Raw genomic sequence first — 27,806 nt, forward strand, 5'->3', positions numbered from 1 at the left:
TATTTTTTTCATACACGGTTTCTGGCAATGCAGGGGGACAAGTGGCAGCCGCAGCTCGGAGGCACTGAAAGTTTGGGCTGCCGACTCTCCTTTTTGAGCTCTCATTAATTTTCAAGTGTCTTTTTCAAGCTTTCCCGAGGCGCGGCCACTGAAGAATCTGTTTAATTAGTTGGGCTCATCACGGGGCACATCTATACTGTACGGAAGCAATGTCCTCTATGCCCTCCTCTCTTATTTTTTTTTTCACTCTCTCCTCCACTTTGCTCTTTTACCTCTTATACCTCAATGACAGCACGCAAGTCCTCTCACTTACCCCACCTGCATTTTAACTGCAGAGAGCCCCAGGATGTGTCGGTCTGTGGTTGTGCACACCAAATGCTCTCTTCAACAAGGTGATCGCACGGGTATTAGAGTGTGGCATTTCACTTGGAATAAACGGGGCTGTGAAAAATTCACAAACACCTCGAATATGCCATGAACATTTCTTAAAAAGCGTATTTTTCCACAAGCCAGAAAAATGTCATGCGATTGTCTGGTCCTCGATTTGATAACCCTTTTAAAAAGCTTACAGTCACCCTGTCCTCTCTCACTTATCGCTCAAGTCGTCACGGCTGAGATAATTCTGCATAGATTTAAGCGACCAATTTAATTAATATATCGTCACTGCGATTTACAGCTTTTTCGATTACATTATCTTTACGGCTGTTGCAAGAATTGACCGCTTTGCGAGATAAAATGGATTCGCTGTTAATGTGCCCACTCAAAACTTGACCTTACACGGCCAATCAAAAGTGCCGAATTGCTGCTGCATAAATGGCAGCTGGAAATGTCCACCTGTTATTGCACTACAGTATCTACGTGTGCACACTGCTTGAATTTTAACCGGGAGCAACTGTCCAGAGCATTTCTTAACTTGCCACGTGTTAAGTTTTTTGCGGCCTGTAACCTGTTCCCACAGAAGAATCCCTTGTGTGCTTTGTGGATCCCCTCTGCGGGTCTCCACCCTCACCCTACCCACCAGTTTAATCTCAGTTACAGCCAGACATCCCATCTTCCCCTGAAACTCAGCAGCGTGGCTTACATCTTCCCCCCCATGATGAATAGCTCGGGGGCCGAATGTTTAGCTGAGCAGTCAATCGATCAATAAGAAAAGGGTCTACTAATGGATGTGCTTCGTTTCACTGGATGAAGGCGTAGAATGTGTGTTTCTCCTTTTGAATACCACTTTAAGGTGCGTCTCCATTCATATTGGAAAAACTAATAACTAAAACAGATTAATGTGAAATCAACCATTTTCATGTTTTTATTATTCAGGGGAGTCAGTATGGGTGGAAACAAATGCAATGCTAATCAGCTGATTACAAGTTATTTCTAGAAAGTTTGATAATTGAAGTTTTTCTTTTCCTCTTGTTATTTTGGAATGGTGACTGAACACCATTGAGAATTTTAATGCTAATAAGCAGACACAGATTGAGTAGAATACTCAAATTGATCTGAATTAAGTACAAATATTAAACCACTGATTGCATGAGGATTCATTCTGGGGGCTAAGCCGACAACAGCGCCTATAATTGCCGCCAAAGGTGTCTCTGCTATCGACTTGAATAAGGGGAAAACAATTATGTAGTTTTTTTTTTTATTTGTTCTTAATTAAAATTAATTTGTAGTCGTTTGTTTTCATTTTAGCATTACTTAGTCTTTTTTCTTTTACTTTTTTGCATCTGCTTTTTTTTCGTAGTTATAACAATAAAAGTCCAGGAGGGGTGCGGTGAATGTCTTTTAAGAAGCATCCCTCCGAGTTTACTGAAAAGAGGTAGAGGTAGAACTCCTTTGTTTGAGAAGGTTGGGTTGAGAGAATTCGGGTTTTCTTCAGATTCCCCCCTGCGTCATGTCTGCTGGTAAAATTCTTTTGCCGGATTCACAGTTTCTCTTAGTTCCTCATTTTTGTGTCTACCCACCAATCTACATCATAGGAGGATTAGAGCTACTATAAATCCAGTTTATGCTTCTTTATTTTCAGAAAATCTGCATGTCCCTCTCTGTCCCACACTTCCTAGTCTATAATTTGTCTCTCTCGTGACTTCCATTCCTCACCCTGCGTCCCACTCTCCTGTCCCATGCCCCCCCCCCCCCTCTCTCTCATACACACACACACACACCAGCCACCCCTCCCTCCTCTTCCCTTTACACAGTGCATCATTCGAAGAGGTGAGGCTGTTGAGCACTTGGAGGAATAAAAGTGATTTATGAATGGGCCAGCCTACCTTGGTGCTGGAGGGGGAAGCCAGTGGCAGTCAGGCTCTGTGATCCAGCAGCCCATTGTTCCCTCTAGCCTCACTGCAGGGGAAGCTCCTCTGCCTCACCTGCTTCTGATCTTTTACCGTGCCTTCCTGGCGCAGCATGTTACCATTAAGTGACTCACAGGCTGCACAGATACCCATGCACTGCAGCAGAGCCCGGCCAATATGTTGGTCGACCGATAAATCGGTATCTGTGCATTGCAAACCTGATCTACATTGATGTGAAAAGTTTTATATAGGAATCATGCAGAAAAAGATGCGTGGGGTAATTTAGATATTGAAAAAATATATAAATAGACAAATGCTTTGTACCAAAGCTACATGCTCATTTCCAATTCTAGCTCAGAGACGGGCGTTGTGGTCGAACATTGTACATTCACTGTATAATATATATTTTTTTGACAACATAAAGTTATATAAATGACATTTACAAAAATACAGTATTGTTCGGGATCTACACTGCAGGGGAGCATGTGTGTGCAGGACCATTTTTCTCAGAGGCACATACACCTGTCACACACAAAAGGACATTTTGTTATGTGTAATCTGAATTTAACTTTTACTATGGGACGTTTAAGTTTTTCAGAATTTCTAAATTAACAGTCAAGTCAAGTCAATGACCGAACAAAACAAGAAAGTGTAGACAGTGTATAATTTTATGCAAAACATTCACACGATACATTTCTCTACTGCAGCTCTCCTGTAACTCTTTAAAAGAAAAGTGATGACAGAGATATGTCAAAGTAATATCCTTATTTTGGATAGTTATTATAAAGCGTAGGCTCAAGACTATCCAATCAGCCTATTTTCTTGTGGTAATTACATATGTCTCCTCAGTATTATCTGTTGGTTAAATCTTCAGTTGTTCAATTAGTCTCTGCATTACATTGCTGTAGCTTATTCAATTTAAATTATTCTCTGACGGTTGCACCCATTGAAGATGCAGTGCAGGGACCGGTTCATTCAGCGAGCCTGGGCACCAGTTTGCTGCAGCATGGGCTGTGACTTAATTTAAGAGTCCCCCAATCCTAGAATCCCTCCCAGTGTCCACCTCTCTATGAGCTGGGACCAGTCCAACAGATCAGCCAGAGGACAAGCTGATACAAGCTCCAATCCTCCTGTGGCCAATCAGAACGCCCACACTTCTTCCTAGGGCTGGGCCAACTGTGGCGCCGAGCCAATAGATAAGCTCAACCATGCTGTAATGCTCTGTCTGTCCTGTGGCATGCTGAAACATTGAGTCCTGGCTGCTATGTTGCTATAGCACATGTTGGGAGAGGGAGGGGTGGGGGAAGGAGAGAGAGGCAAGGATGGATGGATAGAGGGGAAAAGAGGGAACTAGGGATGGGTGGATATAGAGGGAGGGGTGCACCCCTTTCTGTTGCGGCTCAAGGACATAAAGAGCTTTTGGGAAAGTGACTATAGAATGCAAAGAGAAAAGCTTGCATTGTGGAGCCGCCATAAGCGCTGATGGTATGTTTTTTTTGCCCACTTGCCAAACCTAGAAAGAGCAGGATTTATTTGTGGCACTTTAAGTGCCTCAGCAATGCAGGTAATAAATATGACAGAGGAAGGTGATGTACTTCCACAGCACAGCTGTCAGGCATCTTTAATATTTTCTCCTCCCATTTAAAAACAAATGTAGTTTATCTATTTACTTGATGTATTTGAATATCTAATATAATTTGTTTGGCCTATAGACTGTGCTTTAACTTCGGTGATGGTTCTTTGGTTTCTGTGCTGCATTTTTTCTTAAAGTGCACTCATGCAAAATGTCATCATTAGTAAACCATATTTTTTTAACCAGCTGGTTACTCAGTGTGTTGTACCCCATGTTGCTTCCTATTTGATCAATGTAACACTGATAGGCGGATACCATATTGAAATGAATGTCATTCTGGGTTTTAGTTGGAGATTTTCAGTTTCAATCAGGCTATTGTAATTACAGTCCCAATCACGTAATATTGATTATCAGACATGTACATGTATTGTACATGTACCAGTCAGATGTTCAGAAAAAGAACAGAAACGGATCAATTTTTACTTATTAAGCAGGTAAACAAATTTTGACTGCAGTCCAATATAATGTAAGGAATAAGTGGTCAAAATGCAATCAACCAAGGGATCTTGGAATTAAACCTGTGATGTAAACGATGGGTCAAACATGGAAGAACCGATGGTCTCTGACAGAAATTGTAAATGACTGTATATGGACAGAGGGGTTTCTTGGAGAGGGTCTTTGTAACCTTCATGAACTTTGAGGGACACATCCAGGCCAACCTTCACATCTAAACCATGCTTGGCTGATGAATAATGCAGCCCATGTTAGCCCGGTAACCTGTGCGGACAACCAAGTCAATGGCTCCCATGTAAATGCGTCTTGACAGGTCAGAGAGGATGAAGTGTGTGTGTGTGTGTGTGTGTGTGTGTGTGTGTGTGTGTGTGTGTGTGTGTGTGTGTGTGTGTGTGTGTGTGTGTGTGTGTGTGTGTGTGTGTGTGTGTGTGTGTGTGTGTGTGTGTGTGTGTGTGTGTGTGTGTGTGTGTGTGTGTGTGTGTGTGTGTGTGTGTGTGTGTGTGTGTGTGTGTGTGTGTGTGTGTGTATTCCTGCTTACAAACATGCAAAGAATACTCAGAACAGCAAAAGCACATGACTATATTGAGATGTAAAATTGCACAAGATAACCTCCAGAACCATGGATCTTTGTGTTATAAGTTTCTATGGATCCTTATCTCTTGTACAGTCATTCAAGCTCCATTAACAAAGTTGGCTGATAGAGATGTTCTCCTCTGGTCTGGGGCACGTGACTTGTTGTCTCGGTGCTTCGGGGAGGCAGTAGGGGATTCAAGGCCTTTTGATCCCCATTAATTCCGAGTGCAAACAATGGATTTTAATTACCAAATCACTCCTTCAGCCACTGCCTCCTCCTCCTCTGCATAATGTGCCCAGAACTGCCAAAGATGTCAGACTCATCAGCAGCAAGACAGCGGCTTGTTTGTGTCATTTTGGATCCAGTTGGCCAATTACTGTGGAAGGGAACTTGATGATGCGTTATCTTCTGAGTTTTTAACAGTGCGTTTAAAGGGCGACACTGTTACTGCTGTCCTTCCGTATAAAGAGACCCTCCGCGGGTTACAACGTGCAGGGATGAACTCTAATGGAGCAGTGTGAGGGCAAGCAAAGGTAGCAGGCAGGCCGGGGCTGCGAGGGGTGATTTAAAGTGGTGGATTTGCCGTGAGACTGTAGATCACGGCAGCCTCCCAGACTCTCTGCCAATACGGTGACAGTGTGGCAGGCCGCTGCTGAGTGGCTGTCGATCGAAAGACCTTCAGAGCGCCCGTATTCTTCACTGCTCTGCAAAGCCCAGAGTCAATCCCTCGGTTCCATTTACCACTCTGCAGTTAATTTCACCAGGCAGGAGTAGGTTTAGTTTTTCTCCAACAGGAACTGCAAAAGGACCTTGCTAAAACCTTATCTATAGAGGATATTCCTGAAGAAATGAAACTATACAAAAGTAATCCCTCTCCTTCATCGGTTATGAGTCACTAGATGAGTGTGGCAGAGAAACTGTCCTCCCTCTATTTGTTATTTTCCACTCATCTTTCTGTGTAGGGGATGTTTTCTTGGTCACAACCTTTGGGTAGCACAGAGTGTATAATGGCGTGAAGGGTGCGAGGGCAGGACTCGCAGCAACCAGGTTACACCGCTTCCTCTGTCTCTCTCCTTCACTGTGTCATGGATGTATAAAGAGATGCATGTCTGTTGTGTTTGGCGGAGGACAGGGTTGAGGTATAAAGACACACACACACAGCAGAAAGTCCACTGCGGATAGAAAGAAGACTTTGGTTGCATCCATACAAAATGCTGCATGCTCCCTCAGAGTTGTGTGGAGGTGTGGTTGAGCCATAACCGCAGTGAATAATCTGAAAACAATTTCTCGCTGCTTTATTATCATTCACGCCACTCACTGCCTCGCTTCATTCACTCTGTAGCTCGCTTGACCACCAATGCTTTCCTCTCACTGATTGAGCTTATGAGGAGAGACCAACTTTGATTGAGTTAACAAACTGCATCCCACAAATCCTGCTGCTTACACATTTCTAAAGTTTAAATTCTGGGTTTTCTTGAGCTCAACCTGATTCCAAACAGAGTAAACGTTGAAGCAAGTAAGAAAAAGTCCACTTGAATTAAAATTAACCACTGTCCAAATGTCTAAAGACAAATTGACTGTAGCTTATTTCCTTCTGATGTTCCTGCACGAAGTAGTGATCATTTGTATCTCTGCACTGTGGAGAAACACAGATGGAGCATGCGTGACGTTAACCAGTCGCCTCTTAAGCCTCCATTTGTGTTTGTCGCATATATCTGAACAGTTATAGGGGCAATGAAATCAAAATATCGACAAAAGCCCAGATTTGCATTAAACACAGCAAATTAATGACCTCGGTTTCTCACCGCAGACACCACATGAGCGAGAAAACCCACCGTGGTTATCAATAAAAAAAATATGACATATCCATACAATAAGCTACGTGTTTGATTTCTGTACCCGAGACAAATAGAAGTATTTATTTGTAGCTGGTTGTGTGAGGGGGGGGTCACTGATCTGTATCTTCCTCCAGTGGGCTGTTGGCTGAAAAGTTAGAGAGCAGGGTGACCGGGCCAAAGATGATTTTCTTTGCTCTGTTAGCAGCGTGTCTGGGGAATAAGAGACCAGTGAGTTTTTGGATGCTCTGGTTAAAGTGAGTTTGAGTCTATTTGTATTTTAGTTTACAAGTGATTTGAGGTTCAACTGTTATTGTCTGTGCTTTGGATTGATATGCACACAAGCGTATTCACCATATTAACATTTTGTCATTCCAATTATTTTTCTCAGGCTTTGCATTGGTAATCAGAATCATTTATAATTTACCTCACAACCAAGTTGATGGAATTATTTTCCGGTGCAACATGGAATAGAAAACCTATAAGTTATGATGCACGTCTATTCAAGCCATTTAGCGAAAAAGTGATGTTCAATAATTATATGCTTGTTTTATAGGTAATAAGCTATTCTTGTATGGAGTGCACTTGATTTATTCTAATATAACCTGCATGTCCTTGCTTCTTTTACATCTCTTCTCACTTTTTGAGTGAAAGGATGTACATTACACCTCTTATGGCCAGTGTCTGAAATGAGAATGAGACTTTCAAGGTTCTGAGGGGAATAAAGTGCAAAGGAAGACTAGCATGGGGAAATAATTGGGTCATCTCGAAACCAATGGGACATTACCGCGCCATTGGGCTTTTCCAACTGTCTTGCTGCGTCTTTTTTTCATAAATTGCTTTGAATCAGGACACCCCATAACACCGGGTGATTTAAGGCTAATTAAAGCTAAGCCTTCATAGTCTCCCCACCTACTTCCCCAAATGGACGGAGAGCCATACGTGAGAATGTTTGAAAATGCACCCGGCGTCTCCTAAACAACCTTCAAGGCAGCAGCCATTGCTACAGTGATAACCAAAACATCATCAGAAATGCACCCCCTTTCCCGTCTTCCCCTTCCCAGTTTATGCAAATAATCCTTAATAAAAGCATGCTCACTGAGGGCCTCAGGTATAGGCGAGCAGGGGAAGGTCACATTGTAGGGGAAATTATTCTCCTCACGGCACGGTAATGAAAGCCTTTTTTTATCGAGCGGTGCCAGTTAGGTTCTTGTCCTCAGCTTTCTGCTGCACTGCTGGCCCGGACGCGACATGTGTTTATTTACTCTGTCCACAGCAGGAGGACCAGTAGCTGTGCTACACACATGACTAAAGCAAACTGGTAACTAATTACTTCCAGGGGCGGCGCGATGGCCAGGATGAAGTATGAGGAATCTGAGCTCCAACCAGTTACACCTACTTGAGGATTATTGTCTGATTTCATTATTTTTTCTAGTGTGTAGTTTCAGCTACAGCAGTGCAATTGATGGTTCAAGTTGTTCCTCCTTAATTTTAATACACACACAAACATTTTTCAAAAGAAGTAAATGCAATATGAACGTCACCATTCCCATCCAGAGCTGCATGTTTTTTAAGATCAATGAAATGCCAAACAGTTTTATGACTCAAAGTCTCTCAGCTGCCTCTGAGTTAGGGACTCTGCCTTCCAAAGCTCTCATACATGATGGAGAGCGCCTCCCTGCCCTGAGTGGAGAAGGAGAGGGGGGGGGGGGTGGGGGGGTCCATTTAGACTGTGTGTGTTAGTGTGTTGCATTTATGAATGATTTGTTGGGAACAGTGTTCACTATTTCAGAGGACCTGAAAGTATTGATCCTGTCCCCGATGAGCAGACACCTCATTTATTGTCTGAAGTCGTAGCATCTGGAGAGGCTGTTTCAACAAGGAGGAACATGCTACCAGTTTGTGGTATAAGGAATATGTTGTAATTCATTTCATGGATAAAGTTTCAACCGTAACACATTTGTGACAAAAGATAGTTTGTTCAATTGCCATGGAGATCGTTTATATTTCCTACGCCTGCTAAGTAGCAGAAGTTGATTCACTCTTAGGACTTGTGATCTTTTGTTGATATGTTAAACCAGCCCCCTTAAATCCTGAAAATGCAGATGAAGTTTTATCTTCATCAATGGACAGAGACAGTGCGACACAAAGCTCCGATGAAAGTTAGTGAGAAGACCTTGAGTTTTTTCTTCTTCCCCCAAGGTCAAGAAATAACTTGTAGGTTAAGATATCCAAGTACAAAGCGTTTGCAACCACTCATACACTTCTGATCTGTCTATTTGACGCATAACTGCGCTCACAGCTGCAACACTAATCATTTTCATCCTTAGCTTTATAAAGGTTTTTATTTTCCCAAGACGGGTGGCACCTTTGGCGTTTAATCTCCGATGCAGAATCTGGATCTCCTTTCTTGAGCTTGAAGCCTTAGTTAATGGATGATGTTATGCCAAACACGTCTCCTACATCAGAGTAACCATATGTTTGTGCACAGCCATTAATCTCAGGCTGGATGTTGACTGTTCCCGTTCTGCCCTGTCCTACTCAAGTTATTGTCCCCCGACTCTCACTTCCTGTTGTAATAACAGCCACTGACCACCACACAGATGGCTGTCAGCCAGGCGAGGGCAGCAGAAGGGCCCTGTCGACCCCTACACACAAACACACACACACACACATGCACGCATACACTTTTAGTTCACTGTCTTACATACAATGACAAACGCCAACACACACAGAGCTGAGGGCATCAGAGAGCGTCCTGGTCAATGACAAATTGCAGTCGAAGAAGACGGGCCCCGGTGTAGCTCTCCTGGGGGACTCTTGAGATCTCTCACAGGGTGACCCAGTTCCATCACGTCTCCCCTTCTCCCGCTCTCCTCTACCATTCTCCTTTCTCGGCTGCGCGTCCTCTCGCATCCACAGACACCATGGCATTGGTTTTCATGTTCTGCTGTCATAAGTAAATCCCCACCCCACTTTAAATATGTTTCCCTCCCGTAGCAGATTTTAGTTTGTCCTGTTCAAGTCAGTAAGCGCTCTGCAGCCTGAGCTGGACTCCCTCGCTACCTCTGGCTCCCTCTCGCTCTACATTCTACCTGAAGAGCCAACACACAGCTTCTCTCATACCCCCCTCAGTCACAGCTAACACCACTTACCAAGGAGATAAAAAAAGGAACATGTAGGATTTTTTCTTGCTTCTTAATTCACTCTCTTTTTTTTCTGCCTTTACAGCAAATAGCTTAACTGCATTGCAGCAGTGCCAGTATGGGGCATTAATATTAATGTCTCCCCATTTCGCCCAGCATGGCAGGGAGCCTGTCAATCTAGACTTCGATTGGAGGGGCTCCCTACAACAGTGAACACCTGCCCAGCACTCAAGAGCCTGGTTCTGACACTGTAAGGTGCCAGTCTGCCCCTATAGTGAGGAGGCAGGCGTTCATTGGCCAGTTGCTCGACGTATAGGAGACGTTCTCAGCCAATCCAGATCGCACAAATCTTATACATTGCACCAATAGGAGAGAAAAAAAACAGCACAAAAGGAACAAAGGCTTTGTGTAGAACAAATGCCCTTGATTCTGGTGGTAGTTTATCAGTTTTTCACTGTCAGTTTTTGTTTCAACTTATTTTCTTGAAAGAAAGCTTAGAGAGTGTGATGTGTAACCGCTGGGAATAAGTTTTATGTTGTAGCTTGAGGCAAGAATCTGATGTGGCAAGGTCTTTTCCTGCATAATTTGCTTGTTTAAGTCTCAACTCCTGCCCGGTGGGAACAGCATGGATGAAATTACTCAAAAGTCCCCCCACGAGATAGAAAATCCACAATACGCAAGCAAATAGTACTTTGTATCAAAGGCGTTATATTATGAATGTGAGATTAGGTAGAGTGGGCGCGGTTGCTATATCATTTAAGAAGTGCTCCTCTGCATTAAGTGGTTGAAGATGGCTGCAAGCAATGCAGGTGTGTGTGTGTGTGTGTGCGCGTAAGCCTCTGTGCAATGAGAGGTAGAGAGAGAGAGAGAGAGAGAGAGAGCGAGCGAGCGAGCGAGCTAGCTCTGGATCCTGGGATCAGTGTGCTGCGCTGTTCATCACTGCAGCAGTAGACCAGCCCTGAATCTCTCTGTCCGTGCAGAGGTGCTGCCTGCCTGCCCCTCTTTTCTCCGCTTTCCTCCGCTTTCCTCAAGAGAGCGTGCTAAAGATGCTCTCTTTCATTACTCCAGGAGGAGGGAGGGAATCTGTAGATTTAGCAAAAAAACCTGCGGGGAACCAGCCATCCTGATTACCTTCCGTCTGAAAGCCTGCCAGCGCGTTGGTTTGCACTGGTTTGCTTTCGTGTCTCTGTAATAATAGTTAACGGGTTTTCATTGATTGTGCAGGATGTGGCTTTTTCTGTCCTGTTCCTGAGCCCATTTCCTCCCTGTAATGTTTCAAGCCGTATTCACCTTCCTAATATGTACATATATACCCCAGTGCCTGCATGGCGGCTGTTGAGTCGTATCAAAGTCAGAGTGAAATGTGCTGGGTCCCTTTGTCGCAGTTCAAAGATATGCCCTGTGAGATTATACAGGGTTAATCAAGGCCAGAAGCACTCCCTCCAGCACTGCTGCCTTAATGCCTATTGAAGGTACATTGTGTACCTAACTACGGATGAGAGAGTAGAGCAGCGATACAGTTCAGGCTTCCCAGTGCAGTTTCTGATTCTGTAGAATTAGTAAAGAAGAAGAAGAATTCCTGCAATTATTTCTCAATCAGATATTTTTGTCTGATGCACTGCTCGGATATTAAATAAGGATTAGTCTCATTTCAGTTTGCTCTTGTACCAGATGCCAGGGTGTGTGCCCATGAGCTAAAGCAAGAAGAGTGCACGGAGAGATATGAGTTGGGGGGCAAAGAAATGATGTGATGAGTTCAAATGCTAAACTCAAGCTGACTTCACACGAAGAATTATTCTGACTCCTATGTATTTCCTTCTAATTACAGTCAATCTACCTTTTAAGGAGATTTTTCTTTAGTAATAGAAACACGAGTGTGTGGCTTCTAGTAAAAAGGAGGTCTCCTGTCTTCAGTGACAGTGGGGGAGTGACAGTCAGGCTCCCTCTTTATCCCCACTGTGACACTCTGACTCCTTCCTCTTGTACAGCTGCCTTTGCAGCCACGTCTCTCCGTGCCACACATCCTCTAAATGACCTTCAATCGCACAGGACTGACTCGCTCTTTTCTACCACACCAGGCCACTTCTGTTAGACAGCGCTGTTTAAACAATGGATGTTTTCCCCTTCCCATCCTGTCGTCTTCTTCCCCAGGACTCCTGAGTGAATGCGGTGGAATCTGGTGTAATTACCATTTTGCCTCCCAATGATAGGCGCTTTTTGCGCATCATAAAGGGAGAAGTGGCTTCTCTTTTTAACCAAAGTGACGGTGGAAGGACGGGCACTCTAAAATTACACACAGCACTTGCACTGCTCTAAGCTTGATGTAAATAACACTCTGCCTGGGAAAGAAACTCCTCCCTAAGTTGATTTAGTATTCTTGTCCCCGTGTGTGAAAATGGGATATGCTCTGCTTTAAAAATGGGGGGAAAAAGTGTATTGGAATACGCTGTATATCAGCAGTGCAGTCACTGTGATGTGTTTACTTTCAACAGATTGTGTCTAACCCCAAGCAATCACGTAGCGCATGAAACATTTATTCACAGAAATATGAATTTGAGCTTTTAATATCACAAACGTATGCATTTCATCTCTTTAACTAGAGCGTCGTGTCTTTCTTTCGGGGGTTCGCTCATGTCAAACACTCACTTCTCCCACTTCCTCCTCTTTCTCCTCTCTGTGCAGTGCCATGCGTGTGCTGTTATCCAAGCTGCCAAGGCCTTGGATCGTGGACGAGAAGAAGGACGACGGTTACACCGCACTGCACCTGGCTGCCCTCAACAACCATGTGGAGGTGGCTGAGCTGCTGGTGCACCAGGTAACAGATTCTTAATGCGCGCTTCAGCACTCAACCTGACAACAAATGCGGTCATTCACGCTCTGTGAGAGACTTTTTTCCATTTACAATTATTAGCCCAAAGCACAGCTGCATCAGCTTCACCCGCACTCCTGCCTTTTCCCTCACTCCAGAGCCTCCACTGCACTCCCCTGCAGCCAGCAAGCTGTAGACCAGTTGAAGCTGCTATAACTGCCTTTTTTTTTTTATTGAATCCATACGGTTCACACGGCCTCCAGGGGTAATGTTTAGTGCTGCTGGGCCCTCATATCATTCTCCTCTTGCAATCATAGGTTTGTGCTCTTTTTCCCTTTGGAGATTGCAGTTTAAACTCCCTATAGACTAACACATACAGGGGTTTATGAAAAAAAAGTCACCCGACCATGCTGGAACTGGGTTAATTAGGACATGGTGCAAGGCAGCAATGTTGCTGCAGCATACCAACGCATGGACGTTCGCTGTGCAAGCTACCTTTCAGCGGGGACGGCCTTTTTCCCAGGTCCCTGCAATGGGCTGGTTCGCAGTGATGGCTCAGCTTTCTATTCAGAAATTGCAGCACACTACAAGGTGCACTGCAGATTCCCTGCCAGCCAGCCAACCAGCCAGTCAGTCTTATTACTTGGGGATTTCACACACTGCCTGATCATAATGCTTATCTTCCCTCCACATCTCCTCAGCTGTGGTATTCGCAATTGGAAATGACAATCACATGCAGCGTTATTGTAGGATGCAGGTTTTTCCCCACCCCCTGGGTGATACTTTGATCTGCAGGGTTAAAGGAAAGAAGGTTCTTGGAGGCACATAAAGCCAGAGACGTTATTAGTCTTCAATGTGCTTAGCATTTATATTATTTTATATAATTTAATTTAGTTAAATTTTATTTTCTTTGTTGGTTGTTCATGTTTAATCACACGTGATTGAGTGTTTTCTCTCTCTTCTTCCCACCTCCCAGGGCAGCGCCAGCTTAGACATCCAGAATGTCAACCAGCAGACAGCGTTGCACTTGGCCGTGGAACGCCAACACACCCAGATAGTCCGGGTTAGTGTCACCTCTTCTCTCTTATCCTCCTTTTGTTTGTATTTGTTCTCCTTCCTTCCCTTCTCACATCCACCACAAAGCTAAGATCCTGTCTCCGGTTATCTCTGTATCAGTCCCTCAGTCTGGATGTTACACAAAAGGGAGTAAAGTAATTTCAGTGCCACTCCACATTTAATTTACCCAGTTGGACGTCCTGCAGTTGATTGAAGTCCTCCTCCTGAGTGATGCTCTGAGACTGGGTCTTGGTCTGAGTCATTTGGTGTAGTATTGGATTGAGATTGCCACGTTGCCATCTTGTGGACTCGAGAAAAAATGCACTCTATAATTGGGTGACTACAGCACTGAGGCAGTTCATTGTAAGCAAGCAACGTTATAAATCAGCGCGCTGGCATTTGCATTGTAGCAACAAAATAAAATAAAGTTGTTTGATGGTTGTTGCTGGCGATTCTGTTTGACAGCCTGCTCTTGTAACTCTTTGTTTATACGCTCCTCTTTACAACAGCTGTTGGTGCGGGCAGAGGCCAAGCTCGACGTGCAGGACAAGGATGGGGACACACCACTTCACGAGGCGCTGCGTCACCACACGCTGTCCCAACTGCGACAACTCCAAGATATGCAGGATGTCAGCAAAGTGGAGCCTTGGGAACCCTCCAAGAACACAGTAAGTCATCACATCGTTACGATGTTCAACAACCAGCAGCGGCCAAAAGATGAGAAAAACATCAACATTGGAATATGTGACTTACATAAGGGGTTTCATTTCCATTGGCCTGTCATCACTTATATATCTCTTTATAATCATTACTCAATGCATATTTCTATTGAGGGGCTCTCAAGTCTTATTAGCCTATACATACTCTGCAGAACACTGGGAAGACAGGATGCTACTGGACCAACACAGAGTTGATGCACAGACTCGCTGACTGTTATCTTCTGCAACTGGATTTTTATTAAACTAGTGCAGTACCCGTTCTGTTTGGAATGGACTGTGTGCGTTTACCCAGTGGTGATGCTGGTTGCAGCTTTCTTTCTGAAACGGCAAAGGTGACCTGCAGTAATAGAGCCTCAGCGAGTAAAGACCCGCTGAAGGACTCGGTCCACAGGGACCTGAAGCCTCAACACCGCTGCTGCTCAAAGAGCTGTTTGCCTGTTTAACGTTCAGTGAACCTCACGTCACAACTGGAGAAAATTGCTTGTGGTGAATGTCGCCGTGATTGACAATGTCACTTGCGCTAATGAATTCTAGCCGCCGCTGCTACAGAGCACCGGTCACCTGATCGCTCACAGCTTATTCATTTAGAACTTATCACATGTCCAAATCTCAGCAAATCTGACAGAGCACTTCTTCTCTCTAGATAAACCTTCCAGATACAGACAAACAGAAATATTATATTACCAATTGATACCATGGATCCAGTAAGCCTATAACAACTCTGTAGTAACCATGTGGGTATGTGACGGTGTTAAGTGTGACACCCTCTGACCAAACCTGCACCAGTCACTGACAGTGCTATCTCCACTCATATGATTTGCATGTCACCAGATGCTTCCAGTGAAAACCTGTGTGAACATGGAGAGAACACACAAACCATTAAGAGAAACAGGCAGTTTGCATGCGGAGCGTTAAGTCACCTTCATAAACACGCGGCCTGTTTGTTCTGTCAGCAGTTAGCGACGAGTGTCATCACGTCATAGCTCTCTGCATCTTTAGTTACTGGAGACTGTGATGAGGTTCCTGCTGTGGCAGTGTTCTGCAGAGCCTATGGACACACAAACACACACACACACTCACCTGTTTGACAACCTGCGTGTGGTTCACCGCCCAGTGTGTGAAAAATGATGATGGATCACACCTAGACAGGAAGCTCAGTGCTCCTCAGCCCCCCCGTCACCTGCATCACTGGACAGCTTAGTCTGCAGCGGCCCATCATTCAGACAGCCGGCCCGTCGTGAGCGGGGGGGCAGTCAACCAGCTCACCGCCGCCTCTTGACCGGCCTGAAATAGTTTATCCCTCTGGATAGGCCAACATGTCACACCTGAACCATTTCCGTGTTACCGCCACATCACTAATCCCTACAGGGATGCGTTTGAGGCCAGAGTGCTGGAGCGACAGGCTTACTTTACCTGTCACCTCCGCCCACCACTTCTTTCTTCTCTGCTCCACCTCTTCCCAATCTTATCGCCCTCCCTGGTTCCCCAGCAGAGTAGCGGAACAGACAGACGGTGGGGCCTAATTGTGATGTGTGCGGTTAGGTCACTCTCCCACACCCCCTACCCCTGTCTTCAAAATCAGAATTCAATTAGTCGGCCCGGTGGCTCCATCAGCAGAGATTCAAACCCTAGTAGTTGAAGACAATTAGACATGGAAGACCCAAATTGCTGGAGTAAGAGAGAGAGAGAGAGAGAGATGCTTTGAGTTGGGGGCAGACCGAGTGAGGCGATGAGCTCTCGGAGGGACAGAGACGGGACAGTTAATAGGATTTGGGGTCAGGCTTGAGGAAGTTCCGCCGCCTGACAGCCATCGTAAGGCATGTCTTTGATTGGCTAATTAGGGGTGATGTGATCACACTTTGACATGGTTAATCTCAGTCTAACTGTGAAACCATCTGAGCACAATGAACATTAGGACTCCTTGTTCTTCTTCCCTCTGTGCATTAATGGTCCGAAGGCCCGTGTGTCATCCGACTGCTGTGTGTCTCCGATTCTGATCAGTTTTTTTTTTCCGTCTGTCTTCCTCTCCACAGTTAATCATGGGCCTGGGCACCCAGGGGGCAGAGAAAAAGAGTGCAGCATCCATCGCCTGTTTCCTGGCTGCTAATGGAGCTGACTTGACCATTCGTAACAAGAAGGGCCAGTCCCCCCTGGACCTGTGTCCCGACCCCAGCCTCTGCAAGGCCCTGGCCAAATGTCATAAAGAAAAGAGCAGGTAAACAGCGCTTAAAGGGGAAACACACTTTCTTGCCAAGAGTTTCATGTTAACATCAACACCACCCATGTATGTACGGTAAATATAAAGCTACAACCAGGAGATGTTAACTATTATCTCGTATGTCACATAAGTTTGAAGAAAATCAGTGTGGGTTTATGAGAGCTCAACGTTTTTTGTATGGATTAAAAAAACGAAATCAAAAAATTCTTGCCAATTTATCAACTTCACAGTACAGTGTTTCTGTAAAAACACCAGAAAGTGAGAAAGAACCATCCTCTTCTTGCCTTTCCCCCCTCCGTCCCTTTTTAAGTCTCTGCTGGTCTCCCCCTGTTTTCTTTGTTCGGCCGTCCGCCCCCAGTGCTTGTGGTCTCTGCTGCTCTCACACACTGTCTTGTCTTTCTCCCGTCGTTCCCAGTGGACAGGTGGGCACCCGCAGCCCGTCTCAGAACAGCAACATCGAGTCGCTGGATGAGTGTATGGTGTGTTCGGACATGAAGAGGGACACCCTGTTCGGGCCCTGCGGACACATCGCCACCTGCTCCCTCTGCTCGCCGCGCGTCAAGAAGTGTCTCATCTGCAAGGACCAGGTCCAGTCTAGAACCAAGGTATTACCCTCTGCAATCTGCACCGCACAAAGCACTGAGATATGTCGATGAAAAGTGGGAAAATACTTTTACTCTCCTGTTTGTGTGCGTTGAATTTTGCCTTTCAACAGATCGAGGAGTGCGTAGTCTGCTCTGACAAAAAAGCATCCGTGCTGTTCCAGCCCTGTGGCCACATGTGCGCTTGTGAGAGTGAGTTACACACATTTCCGCATCGCGTTCGACTCCGACTCCTGAAATCTGGCTCCTCCCTCTGTAAGAATTCAGCTCTGACCGTGGCTTGTTGTGTTTCCACCAGACTGTGCCAGCCTCATGAAGAAGTGCGTACAGTGTCGGGCTGTAGTAGAACGCCGCACTCCTTTCGTTCTCTGCTGTGGAGGGAAAGGTATGGAGGATGATGATGATGCCGCTGATGATGATGATGATGATGATGATGAGGGTGATGATGATGATGATGATGAGGATGATGATGAGGATGATGATGACCTTAGTGAGTGAATCTTCCACACGTTCCCTTTTAATACCCGCACTATCTTTTGTAGTTTTCTTTTCTTCTTCTCTTCTTCCTTCACTGTTCTTAAAAGAATTCTGCTTTAGCCCTTTTTATCTTTTGTTTAGTTGTTGCCTTGCTTATGCATTGTACTCGTATGTTTACATCACTGATATGTTGTTTTATTGTGTTTTTTTCATCCTGTTGAACACATATAGATGTAGTAAGACATTTAGATCTGTCAAAATTAATTTCCTAGATCTGCCATCTTGTTATCATTGAATCCATTTCGATCATCTCATATGTGCTAGCTTCCCTGAAGACATTTGCTGTAGAAGACAGTGGCCTCACTAATGCTCGTCAGTCTCCTTATATTGAATTAGACTGCGCCACCTTTTGTCCAGATTCACGCCAACATTTTATTGGTACATTCAGGGAACATGTTCCCTTCTTCGAAGTTTCGTGGGATTCCATTGAGTAGTTCTTGCAAAATCCTGCTGACAAACAAATGAAGCGGGGTGAAAACATAACCTCAGAAAACCTGATCAACTTATTTATGTCCCTGTGGCCTCCAAAAGTTTGACTGGTCACCTTCACATAAAAAGGATTGAACTGAATTGTAGGCAGATGCTAAAACACCTGTAGTCCTAATGACATAAGCACATTAATAACAGTAACCAACCTGGATTTCATCACTTTTCCCCTAAAATATGATTTGTCACATATCAGCATGCAAGTGTCTGATGAATCATGATGAAATGTTGTGTGTATAAATTTGTTTATTTTTTCCCGTTGGCTCCACAATCCATCTTCTCGTCTCTAAATGAAGCAGTGTTATTCTGGCCATGTCTTTATTTTAGTGCTGTTATCTCACTGGTGGTCGTTTCTATCGTGTTTTTCCACATTTTTTTTACGTTGAGTTAAAAGGGAAACTGTTGCAAGTTCACTAACCTCATTTTTTACCCCCCCGTATTAATTATATCCCACGTCTTTCGGGGTTTGTTGGCAAGTGTTACACGCGGTCACAAGCCAGACGTGCGAAGCGAATGCAGACCCAAACACACTCATGCAAGGGGCAGCATCCCAGTAACACCCGCTGTTCATGTCTGTAACTAAAGCAAATCTAGTGAGCAAAGATAAATCTGATTATTCCCACCACTTACCAGTTGGGTACCTGGTTTAATAATGTACCTCTAACCCAGTAGTCTCATGCTGAAGCATTGGCTGAAGCCAGAAACACAAAGAATCACTTGACACTGCGCATTTTTTACAGTTGTACAGCTATTTCCCTTTCCTCTTCTGTTTCAAACTTTCAAGCTTCCTCTTTAGATTTTTTCTCTGAACCTCCCCCTTGAGGCTGTAGTGAGTAGCTCATGCTATAACAATGTGACTGGTTATTCCCAGCAGGGAGCTCTAACACTATGGCAGGGGGATCGCAGGATCTTGTCCAGCCCAACAATCTGGCACTAAGTTGGTGTAAGTATGACCTCCATGAATCCCCTCCCTTATCAGAAGCCTTGCTTTTAAAGAAGCTCCCCCCCACAGTGCTGCCCTGGCCCCCACCCCTTCCCTGAAACCCCCTCCTCCCTGTCTCTTCCAGTCATACACACACACAAACACACACACACATGCTGAACTGTAGATGATGATGACAATCCACATGCCAAGAATCACCGTGCTGATCACTGCCTCTGGCAGATGTTTGCCCGTCTGGAGCGGAGTCCCCAGCAGAGCCTCAGTCCAGCTCAGTCTCATTTAATATACCCGGACAGATCCACACCAGCGTTACACACACGCATCCGGTGGAATCGCACACTGCCAAAAGCTCTGCATGATGTTTTTGTCCTTTGCCAGTCTATTTTTCAGATAATTACAAAGTCCTCATTTCTGTAAACGCAGACCTTTTAAAGGGAGTGCGATGCCAACACAGACTGAGGTTGATCTGCCAAACAGTAACAGATTCTGAGTGCATGTTGTTTGTGATCTTTGCTCGTTAACAGAGCTCACGTCTTTAAAATGAAATCGCGCTTCCGGCTTGTTCCAGAACGGCACTTGTTGGCACGGCTGCATTTCGCTTTTATTGGCAATATAGTTTATCATTATGAGGAAGTGAAGTTTGATGGTGCCGCTGGTGCAAACTGTTCCTCTGTTTAGTCTGCATTTTAACAGCAATGTAACAGCATTTTTTCCCCCCCACCACCTTCAACTTTATGTGGCTTTGTTGTGTTCAAACAGCCAGTGGAAACATCCCGGCCATGCAGAGGGACAAGGACAACACCAACGTCAACGCTGATGTTCAGAAGCTCCAGCAACAGCTCCAGGACATCAAGGAACAGGTGAGGTGAAGTGTACTGAAGGGACAGAGGCCACCGGATGTGATACTTCGCCTCCATTAGACAGTTAGTTTATAAAGTTGGACGACGCGTCTCCACCTTCACCTGCTACCCCGGAATTAGGAAAAAACCTCCCGCTTACGAAAGGTTCCATTTTGCACATTTGGAGCAGGAGTCTGCACGGTAGTGACGATGCCTTTTTTTTTAATAGCATCAATTAATTCAAGCCAAACTTACTAGAAAAATGATTTACACTTTGTGGCTCATGAACTATCAGGAAATCATAAACCTGATCTGAGCTGGGAGATGATCCCTGATCAATAACCAGCAACTGTATCCAGGTTAGATGAAATAAGTGACTGTCCGTTTGTTTCTTTGAAAGTTATAAATTACTTTTCTAATGACTTGTTCCTAACAAAACATCAACCCCGCGTTTGTTTTTCTTCACCTCTCCACAGACCATGTGTCCGGTTTGTCTGGACCGGCTCAAGAACATGATCTTCATGTGCGGACACGGCACCTGCCAGCTGTGCGGGGACCGAATGAGCGAGTGCCCCATCTGCCGCAAGGCCATCGAGCGCCGCATCCTCCTCTACTAGACCCCCCCCACCCCCACCCCCACGGACTCTGTCACTTCTCTTAAAGTTCACACCAACCACGCCTGCAAGGCCACAACCACACCAGCTGCTGCCACTGCTACTGCTACTGCTGCCGCCGCCGCTGCCGCTCTACCCTCCTCACAGCACCCGAGTCAGCCGGCCAAGGGCGTCCTAAAAAATGTCTTAGTCCACACAACAGACGCTCCCTGAACGGTCTGACTGTGTTCATGTGGAGTTTCTGTTACAAAACCAGGAAAGATTAGATCGACTTCTCTTCTCTTTGTCGCTCTCTTTTCCTCTTTCTTACCACCCTCTCCTCATCCCTTTCTCTGTTTTCACTTCTATTGTGAAACTTCTCCTCTCTCTTGGAGTACATGGAGGCCCCCTCAGACTTTAAATCTTGAAAAATGAACTTAAAGGGGTCGGACCTGTGCCTGGATACCCCCCCCCCCGGAACGGCTTTGAGTACCAGAGCGAATCCACGAGAGTAGAGGAGGCGAGGTCGCCCCCCCCCCCCCCCCCCCCCTCGGTGTAAAGTTCTCAAGCATCTGTCGCAGTCAAGTTTTATTGTATCTGTAAATCTTAATTCCAGTGTTTTGCTATCTGAAGCTCCTGGTGTGGATTTTTTCAGTAATTAAGTTTTCATTACAGTATGGCGAGTTTGTGACGCATCCCTGTTTGCACCATGTTACAGGCTCCTGTGAGTGTTTTTGGCTTTGTGTCTGTGTTTGGCCGTCGTGACACACGCCGCCTGCCGCCTGTCCTCGCCGTCGAAGACCACATGTTGGCGGTTTTGCACTAGAAAAAGCTGAGTCAGGGTTTCAAACGCTCGTTTCCACACTCACTGCGGTGGCCCCACTGCTGCTCAGTGGTTAACAAAGGCGGAGCAGTCGGACTGCCAGGTAGCACACCACACCCGTACTTTGTTTACCGAGCTGCACCGATCACGACGGCTGGGTTTTTTTGCGACACGAGAGCGCCTCCGTGTTGGAGCTCAAGACAAACACGCGAAACCTCTGCAGCTTCTGTCCAGTGACCAGCCCCTGTTGTACACACAGACCCACGAGATGCAAACCAGTCTCCTGTCACACCGTTTTGTTAAAGCTCTAATGAGACCTGGTGGTATTGTACAATTCAATGAGCATTGCTAATTTACCATTGATTACTATGTGCCATTTTGCTTCCAAAAATCTACCGGTTTAATAACTTGTAAGGGGGATAAGGTGCTCTTTATCTTGTATTAATGTTTTTCCCTTCTTTTTATTTAAAGTGTATTTCCCTTTCTTCTCAAAAAAATCTACATTTATTGAGCTGGAGAGTACAATCTATTAGAACACTAAGATGAAAATGTAGATTAAATTATTTTGTATTGCTGCCCAAAAATAGGATTTATAGGTCTCACAGCCTTCCTAATATGTAGCCTCAAAAATCTGTCAAACATTCTGCTTTGATATTAATGTTGAGATATGTTGTGATGTTTCCTTTTTATTCTGTTTGCTTTCTGTTGGCTGTCGCTTTCTGGATAGAAAGATGGAAGCTTTTCTTCTCCCCCTCTCGGATTTAGGTCTCCGTAAACTCATTTGTGTGAAACAGAAAAAAAAAGATGGAGACTTTTGTTTTGACATGAAAAATGACAAGTATCTTCTCACCAGTATTTTTATTTAGGAGGAAAAGCTAACTTTTTTTATTTTTTAGAAAGACAGAACTTGCCTTACCTCTCTTAAAAAGGCAGTTGCCCATGTGGAGACGCAGCGACGTGGCCGGCTTGCTCTGCTTTGTGGGAAAACTGCAACCGCATACAAGCATTATTTTATTCCCCCCACCCCCCCAACCCTTCTTCTCTTTGTAGGACTGAAACCCCCCCCCCCAGTACGGTTTTGATTCTTTCCACTGATAACACTTTAAGCTAGAAGCACTAATACGCTTTATGGTAGTGTTGTCTTGTTATGGTTGTCATGAAAAAGCCTATTTTGTACTTTATTTTAAATCCCTGTAATTGTCCTGTTGGAAATGTATTCGTGGTATTTTTATTTTAATTTTTTTTTATTTTCTTTGGCATGAATGTTTGACATATGCAGTACGACATGTATCATGAAAACAGTTCGGTCTGTATTGCTGATAAGTGCTTTTAAAAACAACAGTATAGCTGGAATAAAGATCTAAATGAACCATGGGGACATTCACACACAAGGCGCCGTTTGTTTTTTCTCAAAACTTCAAACCTGACGCCTTCTTTTAGCTTTTGTTTATCCAGTGGAGCTCAGGTGTAGTTTGTTGCTCTTCCCCTGCTGTGCAGCGTCTGCCTCGCGGAGGAGACAGGGTGGCAGTGATGGGAGGTGTGGGGTAATTGAAAATGCTAACACCTAATAATGAGTCGGCGCCGGCGTGCGATAGGTCAACTATGCTAATCGGAGAAAGAAGAGAAGAGCAGGAATTTAAAGGAAAAGTCCCAGAGAGGAGAGAGAGAGAGAGAGAGAACAGGGTGATGCATCTTGTAAAGTGAGCAGGGGGGGACGTCTCACCAGCATCATTTCCACACTGCTGACAAATTATCATCAAAGGCCATTTATGTTCTAGCTCATTGACTGGTCCATTCATAACCTGGGCGTCTTCGGGCCCGGCTCACGCTCCGCGGCGGCTCAGAACAGGACATCCATCATGCTGTCAGCCGCTCACTTCATGCACACTGACCGGAGAGGACACTCTTTATTGTTCTGATCTCTGGGACTTGGCGCCGGGCCGACACGGTGGACGTACAGTCTGGGGTCCTGTCGCTGGTGCTTTGTCACTCCAGACTCTGGTACCTCTCCCTCTATGGTTCACCTGTTAGAGCAGAAACACGGGGAGGGAAATGGTAGCTTCCGCTTCTGGACACTTTGTCAGTGGGTCCGTGTGCGAAAAAGACTAATTGCTTCTTTTATTTATCCTTTTGTTTTACCAGGAAGGTTCCATCTCTTCTGCCAGGGAGTCCTGCTCATGATGGACAGCAATGAAGTAAAAAAAATATGAATAAAATCTGGGTCAAATAACACAAAGAACCTAAAACACAGCAAACTAGTTCAAAAACTAAGAACACACATATAAACATATAGGAACCAGTGGCTAAAATGACTTCCTGTATAGAAAATAAAAGGCATGTTAAAAAGAATGATACTGTTGTGTAAAACCTGATTTTAAACGATGTAAGTAATAAGTAAGTATGTGGAAAACTTCAGATGAAAAGAACAAAGATACAGATATATAATTATTAAGCTGGACAACAAACTGTATCGGGGGGGTCCAAAGGTCTCAGCCCACCCTCTCGTTGACTTGAAGGGGATCTTTGGACCCTCCTGCTGAATTCATGTTGTTTTGTTAATGTTGTGTTTTCACGCCTGTTTGTTTGCTTGTTGGTTTGAGAGCAGGATTACGAAAAACTGCTGGATTACCATGAGACCTGGTGGAAGGACGCTGTGAGCGTCAGGGAAGAGAAAGTTTATTTCGGTTTGGATCCAGGATTTAATTGATCTCTTTCTTTAACATTCAGAGATTTCAACATTCTCCTTGATTTTCACAAAAAAAAAAAAAATCAGGCATGTTTAGGGGACTGATGTTTATGAGTGTGACCAATCTGCCTCTAGTGGATCTAGATGTGGTTTCCTCAGGGGGAATGTTGGGCCTTGGTGGAGCTATGCAGCAGTTTAGGGAACGCTGTCATTTTGCTGTGGAGGAACTTGACCTGTCCAGAGACCTGAGATCAACATATCATCCAAATCTCTTCAGGCCTGGTCCTGAAATCCAAAGGAGAAGCTTCTCAGACCAGTGGAGGCTGATTAAGCTGCAGATTGTTTAATTCAGCGCTGACTAGTGGGTGTAGAGTTCATGTGTCCATGAGTACTTAAGGTTCGAATGACGAAGCCATGACATCAGACGGTGCTGAGGGGAATGACTGGACCCAGACCCCTCGCTGGCCCTGCTGGCTGACTGTCAGGGTGCCGGAGACGACACTATCTCCCCCCCCAGCCTGTGGCCTGATCCTGGGGAGCATCCCTGACGGCCACGCCTGCCACACTCAGCCACTTGAAGGCTGCGGCATTGCTGACTGGACCGCAGGGGTTGTTAACTCCCACGCGGGGTGGGGGGGGGGGGGGGGGGGTGGGGGGGGTCAGCTAATTCTCTGGCTGCTCCTGCGGAGTGTGAGTGATGGTGGGCCGGGCACTCACAGGCTTGACTGAGCCAGCAGATAGAGATGAAATGAAGCCCCCCCCCCCCCCCCCGGAGAGGAGAGAGCATGAGGCAAAACACGATCAGGAAAATACCTCTGACTCTGCTTCAAGTCTGGTGCTGTGATCATTGAGCCGAGTCAGTGGCATCCATCCTGCCCCCCCCCCCCCCCCCTCCCCCCCCCTCAGGTTTCTGGCACTGTAGTTTTAAAGTCACAACCTGACAGAAATTATCAGATTCTCTCCACTTCTCCTACGAGGTGACAGTCTGATGAGAGGTCTTGACATGCAGGTTTCAAAGCGCATCACAAGGTGGCAGTGCATGCAGCGACTAAACCCTGTCTCTCCTGGGCCTACACTTGTGCTGCAGAGGACAAATCGAGACCGTTCAGAAGAAGATGCTCACTCGTGCGTGAGATTTCTGTTTGACAGGTAGTTATGGACTCCATCGTTCATCTTGGAGCAGTGGGGGTCAGGACCTCTGGGGGGGCCAGGAGCCACAGGAGGAGGGTCACAGGAGTAAATACAGGAATCAAATAGGGTTTTAAAACCAACTCAAACTAGCTTTTTATTACCATAATTGTTTAAAAAGCTAACAAATACTGCTTTCCTCATGTGTGCGTCTGTGATCTTGTTGGTGAACTAGCTCAAGTGAGTCTGGGCCGCAGTTTATTTGGGGTTCAGAGCAACATGACCCGAGTTTTTCATCATGTCAGCAAAACAATTCACTGAATAAAGAATTGGATCTCACTGCCTGTTGGGATGAGATCTGTTCCTGTTAAGAGTTTACACAAAGGATATTTCAGGTAACTGTCAAAAATGAAACTCCAGAAGTGTTAAAGATTTATTCAGGGACTAGTCATCGAGATATGAAAACTTAAATTTTACCCTCTTGTAGATAAAATGCAGTTTTATGAATTGTGTACATTGGGTTATGAGGTTTAAATATAAAACGAGTCCCAGGTTTGTCATAAATTTACCGACAGAAAAAGACAGAGTGTATTATTAACACACTCTGAGGTTTTATAAATCAAATCAGACTACAACTGTAAAGGGAAACGGTTCTGAACTGGTTCTCTCCCGTCCTGTTTGTCCACGAGTTTCCTCTCAAGTTGGAAGAATTGATCGCCGCCTGTCTGAAGGTCTCCCTTCTCCCACATGTCATCCTAGTTCAGAACTCTGCATCCAATTTATTGTCTCCGTTTATGGAGCAGCTGAGCAAAGTGCGATGTGGATGTCTGGACAGACTCTGCGAGGACCACAGCAGAGGGGGGGGTAGGGGGTGGGGTGTTTTTGATCATGTCTCATTTAGGGACAGATTTGAGGAATTCGAGGCAGTGAACTGTGGGGTATGAGTCAAACCGGGGACAAGCACTGGCTCGTTGACACTCAGCAGACGAGTTGTGGATTGACTCAAAGCTACAGTGTTGAACTTTAGCTCATAAGAGTCACTGGTAAAAACCCATGTAAGACATTCAACTCCAAACGTGGTGTCACCATGTGTGTGTTTGTGTGTTGCTGGATGTACCTGAGGAGCCGCAGCCCCACCTCCCACAGTAAAGCCATAAACTCAGCCGGCCTCTCTCACAGATTTTCTCCTCAAAACATGCAGGGCCCCCTGACATGCTGATTGCTTTATTGATATTGATCAGGGCAAGTGTCAAACCACTCGTCCATCACCCTCTCAGTGGTGGGTGATTGTTATTTATGCATTTCTGCATGTGGAGGGCGAGTGTTAACACAAACAGCTCGGCGGTCGGAAGCCGACTGCAGCCAGTCTGTGGGAGACGAGCGCATTTTAGATAAAGATAAACCCCCAAAATAACCTTTTTACTTTTTTGATTTGTTTTGCGACATCCTTTATTTTTTTGGTCATTTAATAATAATTTATTGCGTTTTTATCATTTTATTATATTGTATATTTTTATTGTGCAAACATAAAGCCATGTGCATGTGTTGTGCAAGTCATCAACTTCTCCTTGCACAACTAATCCCAGTTCAACGTCTAGGGTTTTATTGCATCAACTACGTTCTGTTGTTTCTGCAGATCTACACTTATTATCACCACAGTTAAGTGACCGTTTGGTTTGAGACGCCCGCGGACCTTATCTTTTATTAAATTTCATTAAATTATGTTAGTTTTTTAAGGCATTTTAACAATAAAACTCATCTTTTTCACCGTCTCCGGGGCCAAACTGTTTTGTGACTTTTGACCTATTAGCTGTATCCCAGTCAGTGCCGTCCTTATCATCCCGGCATGATTGGAGGCTGGAGCCTGCGAGCCACATTTACAGTGCAAATGTTATCGTTCCAATGGACACTTTAAACAGCCTTTATCAATATATAGTCATTCAAGGTTTATGAGCTTTGATAAAATGCCTCCAGCCACGCAGGGTCATTGCAGCGTGTGGACGCAGGAGGTTCACTCTTCCGATATAATTATCTCTGCTTTCTGTGAATCTTTGAAATGCGACAGGAAGAATAAACACCTGGGGAGGACAAAGTGGCCCGAAGGTGTAAAAAAAAAACAGATATTGATTTTCTCCTCAGGAAGAGGCAGCGTCAGGGCGAACTACAGAGCGAGTCTGGCAGAACCTTATCATCCTATTATCTGTTAAAACAGTGGGTTATCATAATTGCTTACTTAATAATTCTATAAAGCTGTAGAGATGCAACCTTTGCCTGGGCCGTAAACTGTCAAGTGCTTTTGATGCAGAGATTGAACAGATCCCTGACGGGGCTAAGAAACACAGCGACCCATTCATTTTATTGGGCAGATTGCGAACACAAACACGCCACTGAGCTCCAGTTGGGAAAAGACCTGTGGAAACGCGTAAGTAAGTTGTAAT

At 45.1% G+C, this 27,806-nt stretch overlaps 1 protein-coding gene across 4 annotated transcripts in view; it reads left to right on the top strand.

Moving 5' to 3' along the window:
• Nucleotides 1-22,938, top strand: part of mib1 (MIB E3 ubiquitin protein ligase 1) — a 50,524-nt gene extending 27,586 nt beyond the window's left edge. Inside the window, exons 13-22 of one of the 4 annotated variants that reach the window (XM_062404212.1) lie at nucleotides 12,612-12,744; nucleotides 13,715-13,801; nucleotides 14,304-14,462; nucleotides 16,547-16,728; nucleotides 17,147-17,336; nucleotides 17,447-17,525; nucleotides 17,632-17,823; nucleotides 19,228-19,299; nucleotides 20,059-20,159; nucleotides 20,615-22,938. In XM_062404212.1, coding sequence (XP_062260196.1) covers nucleotides 12,612-12,744; nucleotides 13,715-13,801; nucleotides 14,304-14,462; nucleotides 16,547-16,728; nucleotides 17,147-17,336; nucleotides 17,447-17,525; nucleotides 17,632-17,823; nucleotides 19,228-19,299; nucleotides 20,059-20,159; nucleotides 20,615-20,755 — 1,336 coding nt within the window. In that variant the 3' untranslated portion in view covers nucleotides 20,756-22,938. The remainder of the gene's footprint in view (nucleotides 1-12,611; nucleotides 12,745-13,714; nucleotides 13,802-14,303; nucleotides 14,463-16,546; nucleotides 16,729-17,146; nucleotides 17,337-17,446; nucleotides 17,526-17,631; nucleotides 17,824-19,227; nucleotides 19,300-20,058; nucleotides 20,160-20,614) is intronic. The other 3 variants (XM_062404213.1, XM_062404214.1, XM_062404215.1) reach the window with 3 other exon arrangements.
• Nucleotides 22,939-27,806: the final 4,868 nt, after the last annotated feature.

This window comes from Platichthys flesus, chromosome 14 (assembly GCF_949316205.1).
Source record: "Platichthys flesus chromosome 14, fPlaFle2.1, whole genome shotgun sequence".
In the NCBI taxonomy this organism is placed as follows: domain Eukaryota; kingdom Metazoa; phylum Chordata; class Actinopteri; order Pleuronectiformes; family Pleuronectidae; genus Platichthys; species Platichthys flesus.